At 36.8% G+C, this 15524-nt stretch overlaps 1 protein-coding gene across 1 annotated transcript; it reads left to right on the top strand.

The window, feature by feature from the left end:
- The first annotated feature begins 4911 nt into the window (after positions 1–4911).
- LOC110778849 (uncharacterized) lies at positions 4912–6373 on the top strand. The gene is made up of 6 exons (XM_021983392.2): positions 4912–5086; positions 5200–5501; positions 5587–5772; positions 5900–6010; positions 6099–6182; positions 6280–6373. The coding sequence occupies exons 2-6, from the start codon at positions 5356–5358 to the stop codon at positions 6335–6337; spliced, it is 585 nt and encodes a 194-aa protein (XP_021839084.2). The 5' UTR covers positions 4912–5086; positions 5200–5355; the 3' UTR covers positions 6338–6373.
- Positions 6374–15524: the final 9151 nt, after the last annotated feature.

Genomic DNA, 15524 nt, shown 5'->3' with positions numbered 1-15524 from the left:
TTGAATTAACCTAAATCATTATTTTGACATCTATTTAGTGAATATCTGTGCATTAAAATAAATTCAGAGCAGTAATGTAGCATAACGCATGTCCCGTTGTCGTCACATTGGACTAGTAAGGACCCCCGCGTGGGCTAATGCTGGGCACTCCTCGTATTAGTAAACGTCCCCCAAATTCTCAATCTCTGCTCCGTTGGATGTACGTTGAGGGATGTCCACATCAGGGATCACAAGGGAACCTATGGCCGTTGTGAGTCAAATATGTTTGCACTTTAGGCATATCACGATAACCGGGTTTTGTCAGTTTTCTTAAACTGTATGGCGACTTCTATAGAATAGTAAAAAGAGGCTAACGCCCACAGTTAGTTCCTATTTACTTAATATGCTTGCCACATCCAGAGGGGAAAAGTCGTATGGGTCGTATACTCCTTTAGAGGCACCACATCGTGTAATTCGACCCCCTCATAGGATCAGATCATTAACGGGTTTCAGATACATTAGGTTCAGGTGGAAATGGACCGGGTTGCAGTGGAACAATTTGTTATAGGGTTTCAGATCTAAATCGGGTTAATATTTTCTGGTCAGTTCGGGTTCAAGTTTAATATTGTAACAGCTCTGATTTTCAGCAGCTTTCAATTGGTGTCAAAGTATGTTTATTAGCCTAATTTCTCTCCTAAATCACTCTTGAAATAAATTCGAAAATTTGGATTTTGAGTTTATTATTTTAAAATAATTTACTGATTATTGACGAGTAATTATGAAATTAAGATTTCTATGTTAAATCGAAATAGCAACTTCATTTTGATAATTTATTTTCCGAAACGAGTAAAAATTTATAATTAAAATTTGTACGAAATTTTATTTTTATTTGAGTTATTAAGTATATTTATATTTTAGCTTAAAAATAAAAACAAAACTAAATCATATTGTTAACTTAATTATGCCAATTCATTCCTTTTATTTTATGTGATTTTATATGATTTTATTCCCCATGTGTCAACTCTAGAAAAATCTAGAGACCCTTCCATTTTATTTTATTTTTGTCTCTTGGGCCTCTCTAAACTCTCCCTCACCCTCTCTCTCTCTCTCTCACCCGACACCCTCTCTCACCTCACCCTTCGCCTTCCCCTCTCTGTTCGGGCCGCCGGCCACCACCCCTTCGTCTTCTCCATGCATGTTGTCGCGGTTGTTGTTGTTGTTATTGATGAGCATTGTCGTTGTTGGTGTTGCTCCCTTTTCCGATCCTCTGCCTCTCAATTTTCTCTCCTCCTTGCTCCACCCAGTGCCTCGTCGTTGTCCTCGACGGTGACTACAAATCCACCGTAGTCGGTGCTCCAATTTAGATTGGTAAATCACCTTAACTCTTCTATCATTTGATTGAATTGATTTTGATTTATGGAACTCAAACCCTAACTAATTCATTTTCTCTCTCCCTTTTCGTGCGTGCGCCACCCTTTTGGGCTGTCGGTGCAACGGAGTTCCGCGGTTTCGCTGCCATTGTTGTTGTGATGTTGGTTGCTGTTTTTTATGCCCTATTCTCCCTCCTCTTCCTCCTCTTTCCTCCTCTACTCTGCTCGTCGGGCCATGGGGCCCGACGGGTCACTGTTGTTGCTGCTCCTTGTTGTGTTGTTGGTCTCGTTGTTATTGCTACACCTTGACTCCCTAATCTCTATGGGTATAATTCAATCTATAATTCTATATCATTTAGTTCAACTAATTAGTTTAATCATTATATTTTTCTTTTCTTTAGTTTAATTATCATGGTTTAGATGTAAAAGCTTTATATAATTGAGTTTTAATTGGTTTATTAGTTTGATACTAAAGGAATAATTTCAAATTATTGAATTCAAACATATTTCATTATGTTGACAAACAATATAGATCCATTATTTCATTTCCAAAAAGGTTTATGTTAAAAGAAAGTATAATTTATGTTTTATAGTTTGAGCATATTAATTTTGGTATGCTTATAAGTCACACCTTATATAAATAATGGTTATTGAGATATATAATTTTCAATTAAAAATGCTTTGTTTATTAAGTTGATTCATTTTTTCTTAAAAGAAGTACGTGCCATGTCAATTTCTAAAAGAAGTTTTCGAACATCATTTAATTTCTAAAAGAGTTTATCAAGTTTATGTTTATTTTAGAATGAAATTGAAAGGTTTATTAGACAAAATTCGAAGAGAGTTCGTTTTAGTTCTAATTCGATTAAAGTGAATGGTTTATTGATTAGAGATTTTGTTTGTTGGGGTGTATTATTGGGGGTCGTTGAATTATGGATTTTAGTGGAGGTTGATGATCGAAATGTATAGTTTTTGGAGCTTATATCGAAGGTACACATTGTCCAACCAACTTCAATTCAATGTTTGAAAGTATATTTTGTGTTTAAGTACTATGAATATATGTAAATATATGTATGTATGGATTCTAAATGGTGTTTGCAAATTAAACTGTGCTTTGGAAATTAAATTGTGCTTCGCAAATTGAATTGAGTTTTGCAAATTGAATTGTGTATTCCAAATTAATTTATGCTTTGTTTATTGGATTGAATGTTTTAAGAATCTTTATTCTTTTGAATGATTAGTTGTGCCGATTGGGAATTCAAGTGAGGGATGGTTTTGATTGAAAGGTTGTGTGATTAGATAATTGAGTTGATCAAGGGTTCTTGAGGATTGAAATTGGGATTAAACTAGTGTCATGGTGAATTGTGAGATGAATGATTCAAAAGGGTCTTAAACAAGAGTTAATCATAAATTGAGGGCGTTATTGATTAGGAAAAGGTCAAGTGCATAATGGGAGTAATCTAACTCGAGTCCCTAAGGTATTGAGGGTTGAATGATAAACTTTATACTAAAATTTAGAATAATCTAAGGGGCGATTGAAAATAATCTTGAAAGAACTGATTTTCAAGGAAGAAATATATTTTTAATTTTATTAAATTATATTCTCTTTGAATTTCTCGAAATCAAACTTTTTTTTTTCTCTTCTTGAAATTGTTTTTTTTTTGGTGTACTACCCGGTTTACCCTTAGGGCTAATCCGGTTTTGGGGCGAGTTCTGAGTGGATAGGTTCCAGTCCCCTCCCAATTGTTGATGCGGGGAATCGAACACGGGGTTCTCCCTACCAAGTTCAGCCTCAATTACCACTGAACCAACAGTCAATTGGTTCTCTTCTTAAAATTGTGAATTATGAGTTAAAATAATTTTTGAATAACTATAAAGATCTTAACTTAACATTGCAATAATTAAGATATAATATATTATGAGCGTATTTTCTTAAAGAAAATGATTTTTACAAATGAGGATAGTGCTTTCAATTAAGTTTCACAAAATGAATTTTTAATATAAATGATGTTAGAACACTTTCTAAGAACGATTTTGTTATAAAGAACATTGAAATGATTTGGATTTCCAACTAAACTAAGATGTTTATGAAAATAGTAAATACAAAAAAGAACTAATAGTTATTTCCTTATTCGTTAAGATTGTTTTACCATAAAGATTCTATTAAATGTTTTATAAATACATTTCAGGCACACTAAGCCCGCCTAAACTTAATATTCACTACTACAAAATAGAGAATAGAAAATGCTGAATAGAGGACGGTTAGGTTTGTTAAGCGTTGTCTAGGAGTATAGAGTACGCGTTTCTCTCAAAACAGTTGTGTGAAAAAAGAATAGAGTACAGTTACCTTACCTAACCGTCTTATATTTTTTACCATAATAAAAAAATATATAAAATATAAAAATACTTAATAAAATATAAAACTGTTTTCAAGATAACTGTTTCATATTCTTTTACAAAACTATTTTTACAATAAAAAATAAACCTTAATTAAACAAAGTCAACCATTTATTTTAAAATAAAAAAGAAAATAACAAAGCAATTAAAATTTTAAGCAGTACTCCCAAAAGTTAGGCGGCAGATCGAAAATGAATTCCCAAAAGTTATGAGTTAGGCGCGCGAATTTAGAAAATTAACCCTAACACGTGCTCCAACCTCTACTCGCAAGAAAAACCGAAAACCTCTACACCGCCGCTTCTCACTCTGCCGTCGCTCCTCACTCTGCACCGTCGCTCTCTTGCACCCCTTTCCGGCCCCTCCCAACCGCTGGTAAAACCCTCAGAAAAACACTCCAACCTCTGCTCGGAAGAAAACCCGCAACTCCTCTGCACCGCCCCTCCTCACGCTGCACCGCCTCTCCCTTTCACTGCTTTCCGTCCTCCTCCCAACCTCCGGTAAAACCCGGCTGCCCCACTGCTGCCTTCAATTTCTAGGGTTAGTATGTGCTTAATTATGTTTCTCTTTAATTTTATTTAACCTATAACCTAAGGATTATGAATATTTGTTTGTTTGTAATATATGATTAAAGAATTCAGTTTGATAATTTCCAAAATAAAAAAGAATAAGAAATTGTTTAGTTCAGTTTGATAAGCGTTGAATATGTTTATTGGCCTAATTGGTGTTTTCTTTGACCTAAATTTAATTTGGAACCGTGTCTTGAATTTTACAATTGAATTTTGATGACTAGCTATTTTCTCGTATCAATAGGATATGTTGGTGTTAATATTAATGCTCTTCTAAGGGATGATCCAGAGAAAGAATTTGTGCCTGAAACTGAGTTTGTACTTTCTACTGAGCAAGTCAATGATCAACCATTTCCCCATGTAACATTATTTTTTCAGTTAAATTGATCTAGTTATCATGTCAGGTTATTCTACAAGCTTTAAAACCAGTTAATCTACAAGTTTGTTGTTGCTCACAACTATCTATACCCGCAAAATAAACAGGTAGAAACTGAAATCCTAAAGAATAAATGAACTCATAAGAACTAACCAGAACTGATGCAAATCAACTAACATATCAAGTTATTAACTGAAATCCTAAAGACATAACTGATATGAACAAACAGGTCAGAACTGATTGAGAATGAACTGATAAGAACTGATTATCGAGTTTGTATTAAAGAAGATGTCAACTCAAGTGCAGAATTGCCATGTCCCGAGGGGGAAATAAAATTTGTTTGTCAAAGCTCGGGTAGATTTTTAATATGGCCTTCTCATTTGGTTTTTCCGTTAAAGAAGGTACGTTATGTAAATTTTATGCATTACATATGACGATACTTATTTATTTCATTCAGCCTATAGTTTTTACATACTTTTTATTTATCTTCTTTTTCGTGTTAATGTATAACAAGGCTGCTGATAAACAAATAACAAAGGAATTCACCGCGCCATCTCCACGCTCGCCATCATCACAATCATCATGCACTCGAAAGTATACGATCACTCCAACTGATAGGTTAAAGTTGACTTCTAATTTGGTTAAAGTTTTCAAGGATGTAGCTATTGGAATGAAAAAGAGCGGAAAAACCAAATCCTTCACGATCCCGGCTAGAGTGTTCCTAAATGAGCAATGTGTTAGCCTTGATTATGAAGACATGCTTGATTGGTGCTTTCAAAGAGAGATAAGATCATCTCACATGTTGATTTTAATGATGTAAGTGTGTTGTACCCTTTCTGATTCCAAGTAAATGTATATATTGGTTTCTAAAAAATGATTTAATTGTTTTTTGATGTGCAAGGCATCTGAGTGAGATGGTTCTCAAAGATGGCATCTCTGGGCTATATAGATTTTGTGATTGCACCTATCTATCCCCGCTAAGACGTGTGGAAAAAGAAGACGATCGATGTGACTATTTATATAGGGTATTTGCGTGCAATGATGGCAAAAATAAATATCAACTATTCTTCTTGCCCTATATAGAAGAGTAAGTGAATTTTTCAGCTAATATTTTAATTAGTACTTTGCAACAGAAACAATAGTATCTATAATCACAGTACCTGACCCTACATCCCCGGACAATATGATATTTGTTTTTGTTTTTGTGTGTGTAGTCGGGATTGGATGTTGGTTGTTATTTGTCCATGGATTGCATTGGTTCAGTGGTTAGATCCACTTGGAGCACAAAATGAACCTCCCGAATTTGCTCAAACAATAATCAACAGGTATGTACTAAATTACTTATTTTTTCATATATTTTTCCTATTGTAATATATTAAAATTACATAACTAAACTATTAACAATTACTTAAGGCAATCATCAAATTTAGCGCGGATTACCGAAAGGATATCCCAAAAACAAAGAAGAACCCTTTCATTAAGTGGCAAAAAATTGAGGTATGTGATATTTATTACAATTTCGTAACAATATTAGTTTGTTAATACGTTGTATTCTTAGGTGCTTAATTATGTTGTAAACTTTCTTGTGTAATAGTGCCCTCGCCAACCTCCAGGCTTCAAGGAAAGTGGATATTATGTTGGTCGCTACATGATTGAAACAATAGAGTTGAGACAAATGTTCATTCCTGAAAAGGTATTGCTTGCTTCTGATGCATTGCTTATTTTTTATTCTAGAATCTATTGCATCGAAACTCTCTTCCTATTTCTACTACATTTGCTGTATTTGAAGTATTTCTGGGGTCTTTGGATTGTTTGCTGGATTTTGTTTTATTCTGGAATAAAGCACTGTGTATATATTTGTTAGTCTTGAACTTGGGCTACGGGTTACTGTTGTTTGGTTGTGGACAATGTGCTTGGCTTTTAATGTCTGACATCTTTTATGAAATAGAAAATTGATCTTCTGATAATATAGTAGGGGCCATTCTTTTCAGCTCATGTGAAATCAGTTCCAGTAAAATTAGTTGATCATGTGATAAAAGCATTAGTGAATTAACAATATTAAGGTGGGAATTTTCCGAAATTGAGGAAATGAAGAACTCTAGATGGTACAAATTTTAATTAGTAATTCGGATTTGATAAGTTAATCGTCTGGTGTAGTTGCATTTGTCCACAAGGTAGTTTGGCTACTGTCACTAGTGGTCTTTGCTGCTGGTGGTTCTGTTAGATCATCCTCTGAGTTCCTGTTCCTGGCCCTGGTGTCATATCTTCTCAACACTTTTCATCTCCGACCTGTAGTCTCTCTCAATTTGTTCCAGGATGGTTTTTGCATTGCATTTTTTGTTAATGAAGGTGATATCATTTCTCATACACCATATTGCCCAAAGAGTAGCTGTAAAGTAGGCAGTTTCGTTATCGTCACTCTCTTGTTTTTTCCTGAGCATCCGAAGCCAATTCCATATCCAGTCTGCTATAGGGATGGTGTTTTGGTTCTCAGTAACAATTATCTCGAGAACGAATGGTGTGAGTTTAACCCAAATATGCTAGGGATCTGAGCAAGCTGGGAGATAACATTAATTTTGCATGCACTTATGCTGATTATACTCCTCTAGGGTATGGATCCTCTTGTCATGGATTAGATGCTAATGAGAATATCTCCTATGCCTTTAATGTCTACTATCAGACCCAGTATCAAAAACTTGAGGCCTGCCACTTTAGAGGTTTGGCTAAGCTAACGACTCAGAATATCTCCACAGGAAATTGCAATTTGACCATCCAGATAGCTTCCTCTGGTCTGAGGACTGCTGCACCTGCGGCTTTCCTTTTGAATGTTGTGCTTATATATTTGTTCTTTTAGGTTTCATCTTATAGATATTTTGGTTATACTTCTTTACATTATCGTTGTCTCTATATTCAGAGATTTTTTTGCCACAACTCGGCATATTCTTTTTCGATGATTCATGTATAGAATGTTGGCTGCAGAGTTGTTCATCGTTCTAGGGTTATGAAATACAGTAGCTTCTATCTTTACTCGGATCTTAGATACCTTTGTTATGCTAGGCTTACAGTTTGCTACGCAAATCAGAATATCTTGTTACAGCTCAAAGAATACTATTTCTGCTTGCTATCATGTTCTTTCTTACTCTTATATTTTAACTTAGTCTTGTAGTATTTTTCCAAAACTCCCACGTATTCTCAAACTACGATCGACGAGCTAAGGGAGAGGTGGATCTCATATGTTACCGAGTATCCCCAACCAAATAACGATGAAGATGAAGATGATGATGACGATGATCTAGTGTGACTTAAGCTAGCTCATCAAGGACATGGTTGTTGTTGTTCCTGCTCTAGAAGCTGCTGTTGCTGCAGTCTGTTCCTGCTGCAGACGCTGCTGTTGCTGCAGAATTGTTCGTGCTGTTGCGCGCTGTTGAGTTCGTGCTGTTGCTGTTGAGTTCCTGCTGTTGCTGTTGATTTTTTTTTTTTTTTACAGTGATATTGGATTTTTTTTTACAGTGATTTATTTATTTATTTTATGAATGAATAATAGGATTTTGTTATAGAATGAACAATATTATTTTGTTATTTAATAAAATGATTTTTGGAAAGATCGTGTCGATATCATTTTTATTTTATCGTTTTAGATTTGGTTTACATACTGGAATTGTAATATCCTATTTTTAAATAAAAAATATTAATAAAAAATGCGTAGGCTGTTTTTAAATAATATTAAAAAAAAGGGTAGAATATAGAACGGTTGTGTAAGGAAACAACTTTCTATTTTAATATTAAACATGAAGTATATAGTACGCCTATGTACGGAAGATGTTCTAATCTCAATATTTAATAGGAAGAATAGAGGACGGTTATGTGCGGAAGGCGCGCTTTATTATAGAGTATAGGAGACGGTTATATACGTTAACCGTTCTATATTCCTTCTTTATTTCCTGATTTTAGGAAGGGAATAGAGGACGCTTATCTCTTATCGCTGTACTTTATAACTAGGTATATAAAACGCTTCTTTTACCCGTTTTATAAACTTTATAGCGCGTTGAGTTGGAGAACGCCTCTAAGGCGTCCTATAAAGTATATTTCAACAGTACTCTATCCCCATTTTTGTAGTAGTGATTTATAACCAAATCATACTTCGAGTCTATTCAATTATTCATTAGAGTCTCAAATAGATTTATGTTAAGGATGTTACCCTTTTGAGGTCAAATTATGAGTTTGTTGGTTAAGAAGTTTAATCAGAGGAACAAATCAATAAGAGTGAACTCATGTGTTAACTAGATCTTTACAGTGTGAGTAGTGTAAGTTCAAAGAGTCAACGAGTCTTGAGTTTGATAGTGAAATCGGGTTAAAGATTTATATAAGATAGAAGCTGAGTTGAAATATAATGAGGAAAAAGCTAATTCACGATTTAGGAATTGTACCTTAAGTTTGAGAGCGAACCTCAAAATTTGTAATAAATGCTTAAGTAGGGGAAAGTAGCCGTGTATGTGTGGCATAATGCTCACATGCATCGGTGATGAAAAACATTGGAAGCGAGTGCTACATCAGTAAACTCGTGGTAAATGAGCTTGACCCATATTTGGAAGCGAGTGCTATATCATTAGACTCGTGGTAAATGGGCTTGACCCATATTTGGAAGCGAGTGCTATATCAATAGACTCGTGGTAAATGGGCTTGACCCATATTTGGAAGCGAGTATTACTCGTGGCAAGCAGGCTTGACCCGTAGTTAGGGACATGTCCTAGTTAAGTCTTGCAAGCGTATGTTTATCAGGAGGGTGACGACCTCCACCGTATAGAGACAGCTGGTCGTGCTGACCCCTCTATATTCGTGTTCACTTTCCCCAACTGCAAACTAATATATTGAAATAAATTATCTCTTTCGCATTGAATTATGAAATTATATCGAATATGCATTGTGAGTTTGAATTTTGTTTGTGAGAATGTTATGTAGCAAAGCTATAAGACTTTGGTAATATTGTGGCAATGGGTTTCGTATTAAGATATGAATAAATAAATATTATGAGTAAATGACTTATAGAGTTATGATTGGAAATGAATAAGAGTACGACAATAACTAGAGTAAATTATTGAGGTGATTGTGAATTTGGGAATCATGTGGAATATTAAGGAAAGTCTGTAATTATTGTGAGTAAAAACTATTGTATTGTTTTCATATATTTTGTTTGAACAATAAGGATTTCTTGAAATATATTTTAAAGAAATTATAACGTTTTTATTAAGTAATTGTTTCCCAAGTGCGTTTAAAAATCGAAGTTGCAGTCCTAATTACTTTTGCGGGTTCGAAGAGGATTCTCTCCTCCTTCGTCGCCATGGCAAACACGCGAAAGCAATCCAAGAAAAACAACAATGGTGGAAGAAAATCCAAAACAAAAACACCACAAGCACAATCGAGAATGACACATAAGACTAAAACCCAGGAAAAGCTTGCCAAGAACCCTTCAATGGAGGAATGCGATGATATTTCCATAAACTCAGAGGAAAACCCAAAAGATCAAGCTTTCAATCTGAATGAGATTTTGACACCAAAATCAAGCCTACAACATTTACAGCAACAATCGCAAGTCCGAGGAGAATTCAATGCCTGGCTAAATGGACTCCATAGTGGTAAGGATGCTCGAACCCACTTTCAATCGAATTCGAAATTTGGCGCGAATGCTAATAGGTTGAGCATTCCTGTGATTGAAAATAAATCCCTGACTATGAATACACCCATTAATCTCACTAATAATGCAAACCTGAGTAGTAATGACTGTGACCCAATCCCATCCCCTGTTTTACCCTCTGTGGTGACAATTGATTTTGATGACATTAAAGAGGAACTGGAATTCTGGGAATCAGCTATTGTTTGTTATGTGTTGGGTGCAAACCCTCCACAAAATGTGATGGAAGGATATGTGAGACGAATTTGGGGGAAATTTGGGGTAGACAAAGTTTCTCTGGTTGGGAAAGGCATATACCTGGTTCGATTTACAACTATGGAGAATTGTGAGAAAGTTCTCCAGAGTGGTTTCCAGTTCTTTGATTCCAAACCATTAATTGTGAAACCATGGTCACTTGACATCAATTTCAGTAAGGACCCTATCAAGAAAATCCCAATTTGGATCCAATTGCAAGGCTTGGATGTCAAATGCTGGGGGGATAAAAGTCTCACCAAGATTGTTAGTCAACTTGGTACCATGCTCAAAGTTGATCAGGCTACAAAAAATAGGGATAAATTGTTGTATGCAAGAGTCCTTGTGGAGGTCAGTGTGGACCAACCATTCCCAGAGATGATTCACTTCATCAATGAAAAAGGAATCCAGGTTGATCAACAGGTCAAATATGACTGGTTGCCTATATCTTGTACAATTTGTGGGGGTATGGGGCATGACAAGGTCAAATGCACTAGGAAACCTGCTGGATCGGACATACTAGAAAGGTATGGGTTCCAAAACCTATTCAGCAGGACACAACTACTACTCAACCTATACAACCTGTGGAACCAACCAATGTGTTTGTTCAAGCAACCAAGTTCAGTAGGATAGTGGGACAGCAGTTGAAACCAGTGGTCACCTCAAACACATACCAAGCCTTGTCTGAATCTGATAATGAAGTGGAAAGTGATGTTGAGGTGTCTATGAAGAATCATGCTGGTAGTGTGCACTCATTAGGCAGGGGGGTGGCATCCCCTAGTCCTAATGGATAAAGTGCTATGTTGGAATGTAAGGGGGATCAACAGAAAAGATAAACAAGCAGATGTGAGATCAATGATTCATTCTCACACAATAAAACTCTGTTGCCTCCTGGAAACAAGAGTAAAGTCAACCAAAATGGGTGATCTGTATCTTAACATTTTCCCAAATTGGTGCTTTACTTCTAATCTAAGTCATCACAGAAATGGTAGAATTGTCCTAGCTTGGGACCCTGATGTGTTTCAGATGAATATTATCCATATGGACAGTCAAATGATTCATGGTTTTGTGATCCCTAGATACTCTGGAGTGGGATTCTTTGTCTCTTTCATTTATGGTTTTAACCTTGCAACTGAGAGAGAACCATTATGGGCCACTCTATGCACTCTAGCTGGCATGATCCACTCTGCTTGGGTGATCATGGGTGATTTCAATGATGTAAAAGAAATAGAAGACAGGATTGGCTCTCCTGTGAGACTGTCAGATATCCGGCCAATGAGAAACTGCATGGCTAAGTGCCAGCTTACAGAAGTAAAAACCATAGGCAGACTTTACACTTGGAACAACAAACAAGATGGTGGTAATAGGGTGTTCTCTAGAATTGACAGAGTTCTCTCCAACTCCGCATGGGATGTTATGTTTCCCAATGCAGAAGCATTATACCTCCCTGAAGGCACCTATGACCATTGCCCCATGGTTCTGAGTTCATACCCTACCATACACCAGAAGAAGCCATTCAGATTTTATAACATGTGGACATCATCAGATGAGTTCATTCCCATTGTGGAGAGGAACTGGTCAAAATATGTTTATGGTTGTGTGATGTTCAAAATCATTCAGAAGCTGAAATGGATCAAGCATGATCTGAAACTCCTAAACAAAACTGGTTACAACAATGTTGAGGCAACCAAAGTGCAGATGCAAGTCCATCTGGCTGAGATTCAGGATAAACTTCACTCTGATCCCACCAACATTGATTTATCTACAGCAGAGAAGAATGATGCAGCTGCCTATAGGAAAGCACAAGACAACCTGTTGTCTTTCCTACACCAAACAACCAAAGTGCATTGGCTTGAAAAGGGAGATGAAAACTCCAAAGCTTTTTATCAGAGCATTAAACAAAGAAGAAAATACAATACCATCCATTCCATTCAAAATGCTGCAGGGGTGTGGGTGAATTCACCTAAGGAGGTCCAAGTTGCTTTCTTGGACTTTTACAGGAACCTTTTTTGCTACAAAAAAGACAACAGGATTCCCATTCAGAAAAGCATCATGGATAGAGGGCCAAGGCTCACTGAGACCCACAGGAATCTCCTCACTTGTAAATTCTCTTTGAATGATGTCAAGAGAGTTTTGGATAGCATACCAAGAAATAAAGCTCCTGGTTTAGATGGGTTCAATAACCATTTCTACAAAAGTTCCTGGGATATCATCAAGAATGATCTCCTTGCTGCAATTAATGACTTCTTTGAAACTGGGAAAATACTAAGAGAGATTAATGTCACTTCAATCACCTTGATCCCAAAAACAAATGTCTCTTCTTCAGTCAATGATTTCAGACCAATAGCCTGTTGCTCAGTTCTGTACAAATGCATATCCAAGCTTTTGTGTGAAAAGTTGGGTTCAGTTCTGCCAGATATCATTTCTCCTAACCAGGGAGCTTTTGTGAAAGGGAGATCCATTCTCCACAATGTCCTGGTGTGCCAGGATATAATCAAGATGTACAGGAAAGGTCAACTTCAAGCTAACTGTATGATGAAACTGGACCTCAAAAAAGCATATGATACAGTTGAGTGGGACTTTATTGAGGAAGTTCTACTGGACCTAGGTTTTCCTTCTCATTTTATTCAATTGATCATGACTTGCCTGACAACAACTCAATATTCAATTCTGATCAATGGAACACCTACAGAACTGATTCACCCAAGAAGAGGGTTGAGACAAGGTGACCCTTTGTCACCATTGCTTTTTACTCTTTGCATGGAGTATCTCACAAGAGCAATGACATACATTGGTGATCAAACTGAATTCAGATTCCACTCTAGATGTAGAATATTAAAGCTTAACCACCTTTTCTTTGCAGATGACCTTCTTCTTTTCTGTAAAGGTGATGCTCAGTCTGTGAATTTAGCTCTGCAAGGTTTCAAATGGTTTTCTGACAGCACTGGGCTAGAGGTTAATGCTCATAAATCCTCTCTTTATTGCTGTGGCATGTCTGTTTCTCAGTCACAGGAAATGACAACTCTTACTGGTTTCAAACTGGTGTCTCTTCCTTTTTCTTATCTTGGTGTTCCAGTCAGTCCATGGAAAATGAAAGCTAAGGATTGTGATTGCCTCATAGATAAAATGACCTCCAAAATTAAATTTTGGAGCTCTTAGAATCTCTCCTTTGCTGGTAGGGCTCAACTGGTGAATTCTGTTCTGATGAGCATCTGTGTTTACTGGTCTCAAATGTTCTTGCTTCCTAGTGCTATCCTTAAAAAAATCAATGCTGTATGCAGATCTTTCCTCTGGTTTGGCACCTATGATGATAGCAGACCAAGAGCAGTTGCCTGGGATAACTTATGTCAACCAAAAGCATAGGGTGGTCTTGGGTTTAGGAACATCTTAATTTGGAACCAAGCAGCTGTTGGGAAACAGGTATGGGCTATTGCTCAAAAGCAAGACAATCTATGGGTCAAGTGGATCCATACTGTCTATGTGAAAGACAAAGAAAGGAGCCAGTTCACTGCCCCCACTGCTGCTAGCTGGGTAGTGAAAGTACTATGCAAAATCAAAAGTCACTGCAATCACCATTTTAACTCTACTCAATGGATGTCTAAGCCCAAGTACTCCATCAGGGGAACTTATAGTGAGATTTGTACTCAAGGAGCCAAAGTTCAATGGCAATCTTATGTCTGGAACAGGTTGAGTGTTCCTAAACATAGATTCATTCTATGGCTTGCTCTATTGGACAGATTAAAGACTAAAGATAGATTGTATAAGTTAAACATCAGCACTGATGATTTGTGTCCTGTGTGTGGGACTGGCACTGAATCCACAATGCACCTCTTCTTTGAGTGCTCTTTTGGCACTGCTTGCAGACAGCAGGTCTTGGCCTGGTTGGGCTTCCAACAAGGCAGAAACTCCATGTTACCTCTCTTGAAGTGGATCCACAGATATGGTAGAAGCAAAGTTCATAAAACCATCCTATACACTGCTGTTGCATGTCTGGTGTACCACATATGGAAGGCAAGGAACTCTGCAGTGTGGAACTTAAAGGTTCCTAGTATCAAGTGTATTGTTCAGTCTGTACAAACTGAAGTAAAGGGTAGAGTCACTAATCTCCTAAGTAGTAAAGCAAGTACAAGGGATAGGGACTGGTTTTTCAACCTGTAAAGGGTGGGTCTGGTTAGCTAAGGTTTCTTAGCTTTTTTGTTTGCTCCTGTTTCCTTGTGATAGCAGGTTAGCCTGTGTGTAAACTGTTTTGGGTGATCAATAAAATTTATTACTTGCTTGCCAAAAAAAAAAAAAAAAATCGAAGTTGCTGCACAATTATTATAATTAATTTTTTATCTCAAGTAAAACTCAAAACTAAAAATGAGAATCTAAAATCATCAAAGCTCTTGAGAGGTTTCGAAGAGGCGACTCTCTCGACCCCCATGGGAAGACCTCGCAAGCAAGCTAGCCAACCCAGAAATGGGAAGAAGAACAAGGAAACTACTGCAATGGCGCGTCCGGTGACTCGCGCGCAAGCTTTGAACACTCCTGCACCATCAATGGAGGTTTTGGATCATAACTCTGTTTCGAGAATTTCGCACCCAGACATTGAACAAATGCTCGAGGATTAAATTCTCTCACCAGAATCAGGCCTTCGTGACTTACAACAACAATCTCAGGTGAAATCGAACTTCAATGCTTGGTTATCTGGCCTTAATAGTGGCAAGAACATTTGTACCCATTTTTCTGGCGGGAATGGACCCATTTTTGAATCCTTAACTCCCCATTTAAATACCGATGATAATCAACCTAATCTGGATAATTTTGCGATTCCGAATAATAACCTAGTCCAGATTGAATTAGAGGATGTGGAAGATGAAATTGCATATTGGAAATCCTCTGTTGTGTGTTATATTTTGGGTGCAAACCCTCCTCAGAAT

Source organism: Spinacia oleracea, chromosome 3 (assembly GCF_020520425.1).
Source record: "Spinacia oleracea cultivar Varoflay chromosome 3, BTI_SOV_V1, whole genome shotgun sequence".
Lineage (NCBI taxonomy): Eukaryota > Viridiplantae > Streptophyta > Magnoliopsida > Caryophyllales > Amaranthaceae > Spinacia > Spinacia oleracea.
This window is presented reverse-complemented; position numbering and strand designations above follow the sequence as displayed.